At 39.2% G+C, this 16,897-nt stretch overlaps 1 protein-coding gene across 1 annotated transcript in view; it reads left to right on the top strand.

Moving 5' to 3' along the window:
* Nucleotides 1-16,146, top strand: part of gpr153 (G protein-coupled receptor 153) — a 35,422-nt gene extending 19,276 nt beyond the window's left edge. Inside the window, exons 3-6 of the mRNA XM_083919520.1 lie at nt 2,048-2,477; nt 7,176-7,365; nt 11,247-11,431; nt 13,498-16,146. Of these exons, the coding sequence (XP_083775646.1) occupies nt 2,048-2,477; nt 7,176-7,365; nt 11,247-11,431; nt 13,498-14,343 (1,651 nt within the window). The 3' untranslated portion in view covers nt 14,344-16,146. The remainder of the gene's footprint in view (nt 1-2,047; nt 2,478-7,175; nt 7,366-11,246; nt 11,432-13,497) is intronic.
* Nucleotides 16,147-16,897: the final 751 nt, after the last annotated feature.

Below are 16,897 nucleotides of genomic sequence, written 5' to 3'. Positions count from 1 at the left end.
AGTATTCTGTTGCGTCACTCTTCCTCCCCTGCTGAAAAACAAAGTTATTTTACCTTCTGTGGCATCAGGCTTGCAAATGCTTAGCCTACAGTTAGCATGGCCAATTTTGAAGATAAGCACACATTCAAATAAGATATGCAAACTTCCTTTCAAATCTATGCTTAATCTTCTTATCTATATTGCTTGTGCAGCTGTCATTATTGGCTGTTGCCCACACCGAGATATCAGGCTTTAGTCAAATGCTTTTATCTCCCTCATCTGTTCTCTCACTCATCTGACTATATTCTCTGTCATCTCCTGTGTGGAAACATCTCTCAGCAGCTCCTCTTCCTGTTTCACTTTTTAACAACGATATGGTGGATTGATGCACCGTGTAATTGCTGTTCATCTTTCATTTACATCGCTCCGCGTTTGCCCTGCTGAGGTAGCATGGCTGCCTTGCCTCTGACATTAACACACACTGAAGGCCTGAATTATGAATTCCAACCTTGTACTTCGGCAGCTGTTCTCATCACCCTGCTCTCACTATCTTAGGATCTTTTTCCCTCGCAACACTCCCTCTCTTTCTGCTAATAGATTCAAGCAGCTTGGTGACGTAGCTACTCCACCATATGAACCCCAGGCATTCGGGAAAGGCTAGCATAATTACTCACAGTGACAACAAAACCTACTTGTCTTTCCATAAAGCCATAGTGCAAAGATGGAGGCCACTGCTGCCCCCTCTGTGCCACTCATATTGTGTCAGTGCATATAAGCTAGTACATTACTAGTTACAAATATTTGCAACTATATTTTGACTCATATTGTATGCAAGGGGATGTATTCTATATCCAGCCAGTGCTCCTCCAGGGGATTTTATTGAGCGGAAGAAGAGGATAGGTGACATGTGCTCTGGCTCTCTTAAGGGAGACAGATTGGGTTTCCTGTTAAAACTGCTCCTGAACAACTGACACTTCACAGATAATTTACTGTACTCATTCCCAGCACAAATGAAGCAGGACAGGTACATTAATGCAAATTGTCTACACGTCCCTTTCTATTATATCCACTTTTAAAGGAAGCCAATGTTTAAGAGGTAGAATGACTTGAAACTTAAATTAAGAGTATTAAGACTATCTATGTATTCTACAAGCTAAAACGATTGGCCTCTTTGTATGAGGCTGATGCCCTAAACAGCTCAATGCTTTAGGTGCAAATGTTTTGTTAGGATAGCAGTCATTTGTCCAGTTTTTGAAATAAAAACACTGGTAACTGCCTGATATAATTTTTATATTTAGGGCCTATGTTATCCTGTTACAAACCTTGAAAAGTGCAATACTACCAGAGGACACAAATACACTCAGCAAATTGCTTGGCTGTAACAATTACTTGGAGGTGAGAGGAGATAGAAATCCCTCCATGCTGAAATAGACCTAAATGACAAATAGACCGAGAGACTTGAAAAGCAATCTTTTGCCGTCAGCAAAGCATTGATTGCCCTCCATTCAACTCCAGTTCATCTAAGTGATGAATGTGTGGTATATGTTCGTAGTGTTTTTTTTTTGTTTTTTTTAACTTAGATGTCCCAGTTGCAAATCTGCTACATATATAATGTAGTTTTACCAAGATTATTTCCGCTGACTTTCTCAGTCAAATATATATTTTTTTCGACATCAGTCCCCTGCATATATAAAATATAGCTTTTCTGTCAGACCTCCAATTTGTTCCTGTTATTTCATGCAGCATACTGCAAGTTCACACTTAATGTGCTGTAAATGCTGTTTGGGTAAACCTTTCACAATCTCCTCATTTTGTCTTTTTTACAGGTTTCATTTTTTTGTTTAAGGTGTTGAAACATATACTTTCAGTATTCATGGTTCAAGTGCCTGCAGTTTGTGTTAAAGTTTCTACCACAAGCAGTATCGTGACTTTTCAGATTCACCAGTATCCGAGTCAAGGCCCACCAGTTTAACAATCTTATGGGCTAATGGACATACACAACAGAAAAAAAGCCAAAGCCCATTTCACTTGAAGACCCTTATGTTAAAACATATGGTTCTGCTTCCAGGTTGAGTAACACCAAGAAGCAGGCAGTGCACACAGTGATGGGCATCTGGATGGTCTCCTTCATCCTGTCCACACTTCCAGCAGTGGGCTGGCACGACACCATTAACCGCTTCTACACCTCTGACTGCCGATTCATTGTGATGGAGATCGGACTAGGCTTCGGCGTGTGCTTTCTGCTGCTGATCGGTGGCAGCGTGGCTATGGGTGTGATCTGCATCGGCATCGCTCTCTTCCAGACCTTCTCTATTCAGGCGGGCCACAAGGCTGACAAGAATAAGTTCAATGTCCCCACCATAGTGGTGGAGGACGCCCAGGGGAAGCGCAGATCATCCATCGATGGATCAGAGCCTCTCAAGACATCACTGCAGATCACCTATCTGATCAGTGGAATTGTCTTTATCTACGACTTCCTGACTGGCTTCCCCATACTGGTGAGTACACTTCCTTAATATGTTTGCAGTTAATGATGGATCTGGGCTAAGATCCAACCAGTTTACCATCCGTCATATCGGCTAACAGGTCAAACTTTAGTTGTAGATGTTAGACTTCTGGATCATTGTGACTGAGGGGGTATAGCTCGAGCATTGATCAGTGTTTTGTGTTCACGTAGCTCCAGGTTTGAGTCTTACCGTAATATTAGATTCACAGAGCTAAGCATCTGTTTTTCTAAAATGCTAGTCCTTAGTGAGCTTTCAAGACCCCAGACGGCCATTTAACAACACTGCCTGCCCCTTTGGACGTTTTTTCAGAACTTATGGAGACTCTTCTGCCCATATGGATCCAAACATATTTTGTCCCAGGCTGATTGCTTAGAGTGAGGAAGGTTTATTTGGTTTGCACTAGAGAGAGCCATGGTAAAAATTCAACTTTTAGGTGAAAAGGTCAGTGTAAGGGTGGAGTTTATGCACTGTAGCAGCTGTAACCACAGCATACTGCTGTGTGTGTGTGTGCATGTGTGCGTAAGGGGTGCTGATTGAACTCTGCCTATAATAACAATAAAGCCATGTCAACAGAAAAATTACAATATGTTGGACAACAGTATAATTTATGACCTGCACACATTAAGTCACAGACTTAGAGGTCACAGTTAAGCATGGATTCATTCATCTTCCGTCTGTTGTCTTCTACTCCAGGCTTTAATAACAGAGTTCACCTTCCCTCTACTTCCTGGGGATACTGATCCTTCAAGTGCATTATCAGCGGGTGAATGAGCAAGCTCTGTTTTAACATGTTGCCATTTGGTTTGCAAATTCCACCCTTGGTTTCTCATTCATTTTTAAACGAGTCCATTCATTGGTTGTCTATGCAGACTTGTGAGCCTGTAAAGGCTCAAGTTTTATTACTTGTGTTGCAGCCAAACCATCCGGTCATCTTAAAAGCAAGACACTTGTGTAGAGCCATCATTTTTTCATGAGGAAGATGTAATGTGAGGTTTGAGTGTTTTTTAAAGGAGCAGTATTTAGTGTAGTGTAGGATTTAGTGGCATCTAGTGGGGAAGTTGTAGATTGCAACAAACTAAAGACCCCTTCCCTATCTTTCTAAGCACGTAGAAGAACCTACGTTGACCTTCAGGTAATGTAAAAACTCCACAGCCAGGGTTTGGTTTGTTCTGTGCTGCTATGGAAACATAGGTGGTCCATTATGCGTGTCAAAGCATCAGTCTGTATACGATGTATTACCTCAGTTCTGTTAGAATTTTTACCAGACAAGACAGCCCATAACACTTTGCAGGTCTCCGGCAGCTGAGAGATGTGTTTGAGTGATGAGTTTGCTATGTTCCACAAGCTCCATTATTATTATTTTTTTTTGTCTAATAAATACACAACAAAAAAAGCAGAAAGCTGATACATTCGTCCAATCGCCCAACCCTATTGGTTTGCCGAATATTAGCGCTTGCCCTACAACAATGAACTTGTAGGGTCATTGCTGGGATTTTGTTGAGATGGTAGCTGGTCAGAGTTTGGACAAAATTACTCAGCGCTGATGAGCTCACAGGTCTTTAGGCACCACAGCTGCTGTTTGTTGTTCAAAGTCCAGAACACTGGGAAATGCTTTGTATGAATTCATTTAATTTCAGTGTATGATAAAAACACGAATACTGGAAACACCACCATTTTTTTGTGTAATGCCTCTGTTGTTAATCTTTTAGTCAGAGGGGAAACTGTGTTCTTGTTGCTTCATAAGCTGGAAGTCGATTTGAAGAGACAGTGGTTTATCACTTTTACAACAACATCCCATTATGTTTCTGTATGTGTGTGCATAACAGAGAGTAGTATAGTACTGATGAAAGATCCTATTTCTAGTGCAGTGACAGAAACAAGAAAAGTCCTTCTAGCTGTCTTTATCACCTGATGTAATGAGCTATTTAAATGCATGGAAAGCAGTTACACACAAACAAATGTATTGTGTTACACAGAGGAAGCTGACGGATAGATATACAGTATGAACAGAATAGATTCAACACATTATAGGTAAAAAATCAAAACAGAAACAGGAATATAATTATTTGAGTATATTCACAAAACAAAAATGATTATATGAAAGTGAAAGCCATTATGGGATGTTATCCTTAAAAAACATTGGCCACTATGTATTTCTTTATTTAGGAAATTACACTTATGCAACATGAACACGCATTATATAACTCCTACTAACAGTAGTAGTTACATCATTACCCTTTCAAATAGTCTTGTAGTAAAGCCCATACAGGTGATTGGATGTCACTCTGCTTAATATCCTGTCATCAGTTTATGGGCTGTAAGAACCCTTTTTACATGTAGAGGTTAAAACAGTGCGGTACACTGACCTAAAACAGCAGATGAGTAGTTCTTTGTTGTATCTATTGTCTTCGGTTTACCTGGCTGTTTTTGGATTGGGCCAGCTCCGTAGCCAAACCAGATCAATATCAGGTTGAAACTTCACATGAGAAGTCACGTAGTGATGCTGCTGCTGTATGGCTGGTGCTCGAGTTCAAGGTATGACCGGACGAGGCGGCCCCCAAGATAACGAGCTTGAGTTAATCAATCTAATCAGTGTCTTGGCCCAATGCATTAGAGATGAGGATGAGACTCTGAACCTGTCAACTTAAATGATCAGATAATGCACTCTGCTTTATCACGGAGCTAGAATATTCGATCTAATGCTTGTTGCAAAAAGGGGTCGTGCCCTAACCGAGGACACCCTTCCCTTCACTAAGGAGCAGTGCAGTGCCTGAATGCAGAGATGAATTGAATCATAATTAGACGCACCTGCTTTGATTCTAATCCAACGAGCGTTCTGAATGCTTCTGAACCAGTTTATGATAATTGTTAGAAAACATCAAACATCTGAATTCATTATTTTAAGCTTTCTGCTTTTGTATGCGTAGGATTTCACGGCTATTCCCTGAATTCTATTAATGGGACATGGATTTGCTTTTAAATACACAATATCAAACGTAGAATTCCTCATCTTTAATTCATGTTGTTTATTTATGTTGGGAGTTCACATGCTGCATAGGATTCATCATATGTTTACGTTAAAGATAGTGTTCAGTCATGTCAACATACATTACAGCTACATATGATCATACTTTGAACTCAGCTTACTTTGAAAGGCCGAACAGGTAAGGGCTGAAATCATCGATTAATCAATTAGTCGTTGGATGGAAAAATATCTGATGACTGCTTAGATGATCCATTAATTGTTTTAAGTCTTTCCTGCATTCTAGCTTCTCAAATGTGAGGATTTGCTGCTTTTTAAAATATCTGAATGTGTTGTTTTGTGACATTTTATATCATTCATTCATTTTTTCATCTTCAACCGCTTATCCCGGGGGGCTGGAGCCGGTCCCAGCTGACATCGGGCGTGAGGCGGGGTACACCCTGGACAGGACACCAGTCTATCGCTGGGCACATAGAGATGAACAGAGAAAGACAACCATTCACACCTGAGGGCAATTCTTAGAGTAATCAGTTCACCTAACACGTGCATGTCTTTTTGGATTGTGGGAGGAAACCAGTGAACCCGGAGAAAACCCATGCAGACACGGGGAGAACATGCAAACTCCACACAGAAAGGCCCAGGCCGGGATGCGAACCTTCTTGCTGTGAGGCGACAGTGCTAACCACTACACCACCGTGTAGCCAACATTTTGTATGTTATATGATGAATAAATTAATTGAAAAATAACTTCTAAAAGAAGAGTTGCAGCATTAGTTTGAATGATGGTACAGACTGGAACAGTTTTATTTGTCCTGTGTCTACTGTATGTCACAACAGTATGTAGGCTGCTTGTAGGAATGATTACCAGAGCTCTTGCCTCTACATAGTAGTCACATCTACTCTACCAATATATAGGACTGGGTCTGAGAGATCATGCTTAGTATTTTATACTCTCAATGGACACTCAGCAATCTGGTGAGTGCCTGCTGAGAGCACTATAGCTTGAATATTAGAAAACTAAGGGTGCAGTGTCGGAGGAAGTACCTCTTAATGGTTTAAGGAGAGACACAGATCTTTCACTGAATAACAACACGTAAAGTTCAGAATAGGTTCTGTAGTGCAAGGTCTGTCATCTGGACTAGGCTGGATCTAAACTAAAATCATTAAGTTCATCAAAGTTGGCAGTTCGGCTCCTCCTGATCGCATGTCGAACTTCCGAAGTGTATCAATGTGTGTATGTGTGAATGGGCTAATGAGGTACAGGCACTATATAACTGCAGTCCATTTACCATTTCTATGGCAGCTTATTTGTCTGGTATTTTTGCAGTTAATTCCCATTTCAAATAGTTACCTAAGTTATCCGATACCCTAAATACAGTAGTAGGTAGTTACACTGTAATCAGCCCTATAATATTATGATACTGTACAGTATGTATTAATAAATACACCCATTTACACTTGGAACCCCAGCACAACCACAGTTGTGTACACATTAGCACATTAGTCAGTGTTTTAACTGTGTTCCAGACTAAATGAATATTAGATTTGTTCTTCTGTTTACTGACATGTCCACCCAATCCATGTTATCAATGAGTATCACCGAAAGGATGTTAAAGGGACTATAGAATTTAACATAAGCAGTCCTCAGCATACAGTATAATAGCTCATTTGTGTTTTTTTCCTTGCCCTTTGCTTACTCTGCCCAGGTGGTGAGCTTTGCCAGTCTGAAGTTTGACCGCTCCTACAACTGGATGGTGTTGTGTGTGCTGTGGTGCTCCATTGCCCAGTCCATCCTGCTGCCCATGTTCCTCTGGGCTTGCGACCGCTATCGGGCTGACATCCGCATGGTGTGGGAGAAATGCGTGGCCATCATGTCCAACGACGACGTGGATGAGGGTAAGACACTGTCCCTCCTGCCCTGCCTCCTTTTACCCTCCTCCTCACCTGATGATGTGAATATTGATGATGATTCCTATTACCTAAGACAGCTCAGTTTGGACAAGTAAAAGCTCTAAAGAGTAGGGTTGTACTGTTACATACTCTCTGAGGCCTTCACAAACTGAATTCTCAAAGGTGGTTCAAAAGATAATTTGGTGTGTTTTGCACTTTGAAGTGAAATTGCGGATAATTTGCTTAAGTTTACAAAAATGCAAGTTTAGGACGAGGCATCATTTCCTCAATTCAGGATCTTGAAAGTGTTCTGGACTGTCTTTGGCCATAGGAATTTCAGTGGCCAATGTGATTTATCAGCCTGAATACTTTACTCTGTTAGCTCTAGCGAGTAGTTGTACCAGGTATATGGAGGACAGCAATACTGCAGGAAGGGTACAGAGGTCAGAATCAAGTAGGAAATTGTTTAGTTTATAGCCCTAATGGTGGATAGATAATTCCACCTCTTGTTGTTTAGGAGGTGGTGTCACCGTTATAATTTACGATCCTCAGTAGTAAATTTATTTGGTCACGTTCATATATTAGCAAATGAGGAGACTTGCTTTAATTCACAATACTAACTTATTGTTATATCATGACTGAGAGTCCAGTGGTCATGATAATATATGGGAAAAAGTCAACCTCGTGAAATCCATCCAAGCCAGTTAACATCAAAGATTTGTGACATGAAAAACAAACTTTTAATAATGTTATAAAAGGTGCAATACTGTTTATTATATATTCTCACAGTGTGTGAAGATAACTGTTGCCGTCATATTACAGGATGTGACTTTAACAACATAATGTATGTGAGCAACATGGTTCCATTTCTGTAGCCAATTACAACATAGCACCATATATACATTTAAAATAATTGTTCTTTAGACAGCCGAGAATTGGTTTGAGGGCGCTTCTATGAATGTTTTGACGCTATTTTCTTGTCACCAGCTTCCTTCCTAGATTACAGAGGGTCATTCCCAAACGATAGATTATTGAAGGGAGATATTATATTCCTGATTTCTATTGTACCTCATAGCAGGTTGAAATCACTCCTTGAGTCTGGAGCACAACATTTCCTGACCCTCACCCTTTGTGACTGCCTGACGGCTTGGTGTTCAAATGATTAAAGTATGCAATTATACTGCCATCTGTTTTTTTTTGGCCAATCAATCACTTTAAAGCAGACTCTAGAAAGGGTATATTTTGCATACTAATTGAAGTTAAAACATTCTTCAACAGTCTTTGTTAGTCTCATTGATTTTAGCTTGTCCCTAAACTTTGATCTGAACTGGCTTTAAGGTGTGAATCAGGAGGACCCAGATTTAGTGCATACTTATAAAACTGATACAAATCTGTAAATATTGGAATTGGTCATCTTAAAAATAGCTTCCCCTATCTTCCCTACTGTCAATCTCTTCGGGGAATGTGGACACCACTTCTAACCTTGGTTATCAAAAAATACTACTTATAATAATAACAAAATAAAATTGTTGATAACTAATCATAAAAATAACATAATTGCTTACATTTGCAGCCTACTTATAGGCACATTTTCAACATTTGGTTTAATTATTAGAGAGTGGTTAAAGGGATAGTTTGGCTTTTTTGAAGTGTGGTTGTATAAGGTACTTATCAATAGTCAGTGTGTTAACAGCAGGTGAGGGTTAGCATGCTGGCAGTTTGGAGAAGCAGACAGGACTATCAACAGAGAGGCTGCTGTGGATTAGGGCAGCAGTGGAAGAAAAATGTATCCAAGTCCCCTTAATAAAAGGCAAACCCAAATAAATATCAGTTTAATTGTACATTATATTTTATTTATGCTCTTTACTTTACCATTTGACAGCCCTTTGGCACTATATCTTTTCATCATACTCATACGGCATCTGTGCTGTGTTGTGTATTACACCGCAGACCAGCTGTTTATGGAATCAGCAAAGTACACTGCGATTTTAGTATTAACACTGACCTGCAGTTGTCCCAATGAGTACATATTTAGCAAATAATATTCAAAATAAAGCGTATATTTAAACTGAAATTGATTTGTTTAGGTAGGATTATGTTCGGTGTCTCAAATACGTTGAGAGTGATGCCCCCATCCAGAGCAGCACATTGCTTAGCTTACATGTTAGTACTCCTGCTTCTCCACACTGGCGTGCTAACCTCTATCCCTTTAAGACCTTTTTACAATAGGAATCATGAGTTTGGCTGTTTGTACATGTTTCTTAAATAAAGAATCAAACATATGTAGTTTGTTTTGGATGGACATCATTACTTACTTTATATTTTGTTGTAGTTTGACGTCTAAAATCAGTGGTCAAATGTTATCATGTGACCTATCATGTGACCTTTGTTGTCAGGAGATGAAACTGAAGTGACAAGTGTCTGTTTAATATTACTTTTTGTACTAAAATATATTTTTCTGTGTTTTTGTATGTGGTGTGTACTATAAGATGTCTTACTTTACCATGCTATGAGATTGATGTCGTTACATAAAAAAAGAGGAATATTGCTGGACAAAGGACATATTTACCTTGCAGCACTTTTTTCATTTTCCACTCCAATGCATTTTAACTGGGCAGTCTTCCTCTAAAATGCCCTGGCATGAGAGGATGATAAAAATAAATGGTTCCCAATCTAGAGTGAAACTGGAGCGATTGCAGTAAAGCACTTTCATGTCATTATGATGGTCATATTTCCCTCAAGTCACAAAAGGGATACAAAGCTTTTTCTGGAAACACAAATAGATATAAAATTACTCTTTTTTTCACATTTGTTTGTTTTCATTTATATTTCTTTGTCAGATGTGGACTCCCACTTAGTGGCGATGATAAGAGTGACTTAAAAAATAGTATTAATTTTCAGGCTGAAGTCTGAATTAAACTGCACTTAGTAAATATATGTCTGATAGATAAAGATAAAAAGAATGTGGTCCAAGAATTGTATTCCAAGAAGGATAAAAATGAAACATTTCACCAAGGAATCACAGACACTTCACAAAAAATTGGTCCCAAAATGAGGTCACATGATAATCATAGAAAGGCTTGTGAACTGGGTCCATAACCAGATCCCCACAATCCATGCAAACTGATGACAGCATGAACCATCTGTCTTTTTCTATTGGCACTGTTTAAACTGAACCCGATCTGAACCCATTCTCTCCTGTTTCTAACCCTCCAAACCTTCTGATCCTCTCCCTCTCGACATCCTCCCTGATAACTGCTCGTTGTCCAGCAGGAGCCATAAAACGACACAGGGCAGGCCGTATTCTGTGTGATAATTAACACTGCCAGTTCTCTGTTTTTTTTTCCAGAGGGCTTGCCATGTATAACTCATCACAGTTGTATGTATAAGGATTGTTTCCTGTTTTCCCAAAGCTACTGACTTGCATGCAAAGCTGCCTGTGCAAATAGCTACTTTCATCTTTCATCTTTTTGGCCAACATTTTCTTCAAGATCAGCATTTTACACCCATCTCCAATTGATCTTTAATGAACATGAATGCAGTAAATGGGAAAATAATCCTGGTAGATGGATATTTAACTTGTTTTGTATCATTTTGTTGATCAGAGTGTAAGCCCTTTACCTAAACATATTCTTTATGCAAGTATTTGGCATGGTTTCTGAATTCAGAACCAAACTTAATTCAAGTGAATTATTCTTCATTTTTATAGCTTTTTTATTTTTTTAAATCTAAACCTAATATACCAGAGCAGACCCGTAGGCTAAGTCAACAAATCAGAGAACAATTGAACATGACTCTCTTATGTATTCCTCTGTCTGTCTGTCTGTCTTGTGTATTGAGTTCGTTGCTCTCTAATCCTGACGCTCGTGCTTTTCTGCACTTTGCAGAAAACAGCCAAGATGGAGGAATTCATGCCGACTTAATATATGACAGACCATATGACTATAGCTCGGCACCTGAAATCGTGACGGTAGACCGTAATGCCAAGTATGAGTTCTCAACCTTAGAAAGGGGGGTTCCGCAAGGGTATCCATTGAGGGAACAACAGGAAGATAAAATGCAGTATTTGCAGGTATATTTTTTATTGATTTTCTTCATTTATTTTTCTTGATCAATTGAAACTATTTTAAAATGACACTGTGCATGGTGAAATGGCCTTGTTGGCCTTTACATTATCTTGCTTGAACAGTCAGACATTTTGTGATGCTATCTGTCCCAGATATGCCACAGATTTTATTTTATTTTTTTTACGTGAATCAAAAAATACACTCTGGCTGACTAATGTTTGGTAAATATGACCATCGACAGTCCCATCAACATGTTAGATGTGCTTCATTTATCAACATTTTTATTTTGTAGGAGGGTAAAAGTTTAGTAACTGACTTACCTTCTACATTCCAGGAGGTTTCATGAAAGCAATATAAACATTTGCCCATGTTCTACCCAAAAGCATTGTGTCCATTGGATCCAGCATCCATCCCAGTCAGATGCAGAGCTGTGAAATGTTCCTTTTCAGCCTGCATTAACACCAACTCATTCCTTCTAACATGCAGCCTTCTAGGACAATTCAACAAAACCTTATGTTCTGCTTTGGCTTCAGTTATACTGACTAAACTCTGTAAACTCCAAATTCCGGCCCAGAATCCAATACTGGAACAATATTCATGAAAACGATTGATTAAAGCAGTAATGCCAATGAAAATCTTGCTTGTCTTGGACTGGAAGGCTGTGGTAAGGATATGTAACTTTAGAATCAACTGTTGCAACCCACATAATATTAACTTTTACAAAGCATCATAACACTGTGTCATCTTTGTCAGAAACAACTTAACAAGGGCTTCAGTATTCTCAGTACAGCCTGCAGCTGAAGCATTCTACATCTACTGAAATAATTTGCTTATTAAATATAAAGTAAATAAATATATATATTTAATTTAACACTCTAAATGTCCCAACATCATAATGGACAATTTAAAGACCAGTGATCCTTACGTGATTGGATATTTATGCAATTTGACCTTTTTTTTTTTCACAAAGCCTTGAAACAGAGATGTATACAGTAGCTATCATTTCATCCAACCAAAGCATTACTCCATCCATTGTTCTTCTGTCTGATCCACCTCGTCACATGAATTATTACAATTGAATAACTTGATTGTAAAGTAATATTTGGCTGCGTTATTCCTTGCTGTATATGTGTGATGGTGAAACAGATGAGATGTAATTTCAGTTAAAGGACGACTGTCATGCGGTCATTTATTATTTTTTTGTTGCTGCTAGAATTAGACCATGAATCAAATCAAAACATTCAAATCATTATGAAGTAGCACCTCCATTTGAGAACTGCTAAGGCACTTCTCAAGTGGCTTGATTGCAGAATAAAGCCTCTTTGGCTTTATTGGCTTGTTTTGCGAGTTTCTCTTCATCCTGCATCGTTATTCATTCTTATGCCTGTGCTGCCCTCTGCTGTCCGACCCTCCCACCTAACACCCAGTGCTACTGTATCGTCTGCTGTCTCATTTCTCTGTATTTACTAAAACCCACCACAGGGGGGCAGGCTGATATCAATCTTGTGGCTCTTGACGTCACCTTGACAAACCCTCTCTCTCTTGCATAGTTGTCAGAACAGAATGGAATGTGAGTATAACATGTAGGAAACATCACCTTTTCAGTTTTCATCTCCAAATAATGGAGGCGAATACTAGTTCAGTTATTACCATGTTGACTTATGCTAAAATGTTCATACATATCTGAGGGATTCATTTAAATAAACAACTTCAAATTGCATGTTACACCTTGGCCAAACTACTTATATTTGCTGCATGTAGGATTTTACATCAACACTACAGTTTACTCAGGGGACCAAAACTAGAATGGATTCTGGAAAATAACCTTAAAAAGATCAGATCCTGTCTCCAACTTACATATGTACACATTGGGACTACTGCAGGTCAGTATTAATACTAAAATTGTAGTGTAGGCCTACTTTCACAGTGGCACTGACAGCCACATAACCTTGAGGAATCCTACATGTAATATCCTTTGAATTGATAATGTAGGTGCATCTGTGTTGCTGTAGGTTTATGAAAGGCAAATGTATTCATACTCTGAAGGGTTTTGTCTGTGTGTTGCGTCTAGGTGCCCCCTACAAGAAGATACTCCCACGACGAAACCGACATGTGGACCAGCGACCGGATCCCCACATACCTTCACAGATGGGGCTCCACCGAGGACATGATAGTGACTGCCCACTACAGCTCCACCTTACCGCGCCGCGAGAGGCGCAGGAGCAGCCTGGTCTCCTACCACGAGGAGAGCCACCATCACCACCATCCGCATCGCAAACGGCGACGCTCTGAGGATAGTATGCACTCCCTCAAGCACCTGCCACGCGTGGTTTGTGGCGTAGAGCACTATGAGGATGAACTGCGGTGTTTTAGCCGCGATGAGGTGATCAACTTTATAGATGAGACACCGCTGCCGAGCCCCAGGAAGAGCCCACGGCGCACATCCACCATCTCACTTATCCCCAATGTGTATGAACAGCACACAGTCCTTCTTCCTCACTTCCCGCTCACAGACTTTGAGCGAGAGCCTCATGCTCTCAGGCGGCTCTCAGAACACAAACGGAGCAGCAGTCGAGGCAACACGCCTGAGGCTTCCCCCAAACCAGACAGACATGCTGGAAAGAAAAGCCCTGGGGCTTGTGGCTCTGGTAAAGGCTGCCGGGAGCGCATGCGAGATGGGAAGCATCTCTGTGAAGCTGGCTCACCTGGGCGCAGCCAGCAGACTCTAGTGCACTCTGCCTGTAGGCCCAGGACAGGCGGCGGAGCCAGGACTGGTGCTGGAGCGGACTGGGGGCATCACAAGCACCTGAGCAAGGGTGAGAGTAAAGGAAGCACAAACAGTTTTTTAAGCACACCCTCGGCATCGTCCTCCGGATACATCACCTTTCACTCTGATTCTGTCGGCTCCACCACCTAAAAGCAAAGTTTTCCCTTGTTAATATCAACATTATTACCGAAGTTATTATCAAAATGAAAACTGCTGGAATATGGGTGGTTATGGGAAAGTGACACATTGGATTATTTGTCCTTTTGACTTGTCACGTGTCACTATTCTGTTTTACTATATATATAGGCTACCACCAAGAAATATATGTTATGCTAAAAGGCCTTGGTAGCTTTGGACATAATGTTTTAATGGGCCTAATGTTGGTTTCATATGTCGGCTGGTGAAAAGGTCGGGCTGTCCTGTTATTTATCTTTCATATCACAAAATATTCACTGAGGGCATTTTTTGTTTTTAGCATTGACACAAATAAAAAAATTTAAATGGCGTGAACATCCCCACACCTTGTTTTTGCTGTTCAATGTTGTTCAAAGAATTGGAGAAAAAAACCTCCAAACTGTAAACTTTTACTCAAACTGTAAACTTTTACTCAAACTGTATTTTATTTTGGCCTGTGATGGCTGTATGATTTGTTGTATGGACACCTCTTCTTTCAAACCACACTTTCCTTACTACTGCCCTTGTACCTTGAGATTGACCTAAGGATGGGACACATACATGTATACATGTTTATTTTATTTAGATCAAGATATACAACTTTTCTATTGACATTATTATTCAACACACACATGAAAAGCTTTTTTCAAGAACCCTATGTTGAAGTAAACAGAGTAGTGATCCCAAACTCTTTAACGCCTAATAATAGTTTTACAGTTACAGTGTGAAATATTGAGATATAACGTGAAGACCCCTAAATTCTTAATGGAAATGTGAAGTAAGTTTTTTTCGTTTTTTTTATAAAGAAAATTGACATGTCATGTATATATATGAAGGTTGTTGGATTTATGGTTTTTGTGTTCTTTCTTCTTTGGGATCTTTGCTTTGAACATCTGAACCTCCCAATTCTTACTATACCAATGTTTGGTAACTTTGGAGATCATCAGGCACAACAGTTGCTCACCACATTGCATATTATTTACATATATCAGAACAATACAGCTGGAAATGGTGCATTGTCCCGGTCAATTGAGCATGTCAGCCTTGACCTTATCCATTATTTGTTTTCAGCACCGTGTTGGAAGACACCAATAACGTTATTCTTTTAAGTATTTCTCTGTTAGGGAACCTCTTAAAAGATGTAAAGTGGCCCAAAAGTTGAAAAATTGCAGCCTTCAAGCTGACTCAATGTAGCTTAAGGTAGGTAGGTTGGTAGGTTTAGCACATGACCATACTGGGGCTGTACCTAAACCCACAAAGATGTTAGCAGAAATTAGCAACATGGTTAATAGAATGGAAATTGAGTATAATTGCAAATAGTCAATTAATAGTCAGTTTGAACAAAAAGCAGACATTACATATGATATGTTGACTGGTTCTAATCTGGCAGGTTTTTTGAGTGTACAGTGACTTTTTAAACACTGACTGACTGACATTAAAACCTCAGTAAGGGATGCTGTAAGAATATTTAAGTGTAGGTTTAAGTTTATATAGCCTAAATATATATTTTGAGAAAATTATGGTTATTTCACATTATGGCAAAGTATAAAAGGTCTAATGCCACATCATTATCAGAAATTCTTACTTTGCACCCTTACTCAAAATGGACACGTCAGTGAACGTTACATAACAACCGACATTACAGAGCCCACTATTCATTTAATAAAGACCTTCTCATGTTTACCAGATGTAACAATTTTCTGACTAAAAGGAGTGAGAACTCTACTGCTGACAAATATTAGCAAAACCTACAATGCTAACATGAATGTATTTGGACATTTAGGTTAAGTTTTCAAAGAAATGATTAGATGAATAAATTATGAAATGAAAATGTCCCTTTGACAGCCTTATTAGCTGTGAAACGTTTTGCTTTTGCTATCCAATTAATAAAAGTGTTTGGTTTGTTACCCATCTGCTGTCATTTAAATGTTTAGTTTAAATCTCATGTATTATTGTAGGCCTACCCAAACGCATTGCACCCTATTCAATTGGACTGAATTATTGTTTTTAGCCTAAATGTATCTTTCTTTGAAGCATAGCATCACATTCTCCTGTCAAACTTTGCTAAGTCATAGATTTTTTTTGCATTTTCTCGTGTTTACAATATTAAGATATCATTTTGTAACATATTCAAAGATTTATGACTCAAATATGAATGATGTTAAATGTTATGATTTTCGTGTTCAGATGATTACTTTGTTAAAAAAATATGACTGATTAAATTCACAAAATGCTGCTTCAGATTCAGATTTTTCTTTATGCTCATTCCCCCCCCAGGCGTTTGAGCAATGGACGTAAAGAGAAGCTGCATGCAACTAAGTGCAAATGGTGGATAAACCAACAAGAGTTGCCGTAAAGAAAGATGTTCTAAAAGTGCAAGTTGTCTTGATCATGTATTTACAAACAATCGTCCTTTATCTTCAAATTCAATATCAATTCAATTCTAGTAGGGTGTAGTTATCATAATTTAGTTGTGCCTGTAAGAAAGACAAATGTTTCAAAACCTAGAGTCGTTTTCATGAAAACAAAA

Source organism: Echiichthys vipera, assembly GCF_963691815.1.
Source record: "Echiichthys vipera genome assembly, chromosome: 9".
Lineage (NCBI taxonomy): Eukaryota > Metazoa > Chordata > Actinopteri > Perciformes > Trachinidae > Echiichthys > Echiichthys vipera.
Note: the sequence above shows the minus strand (reverse complement) of the source record. Positions and strands in the feature narration are given on the sequence as shown.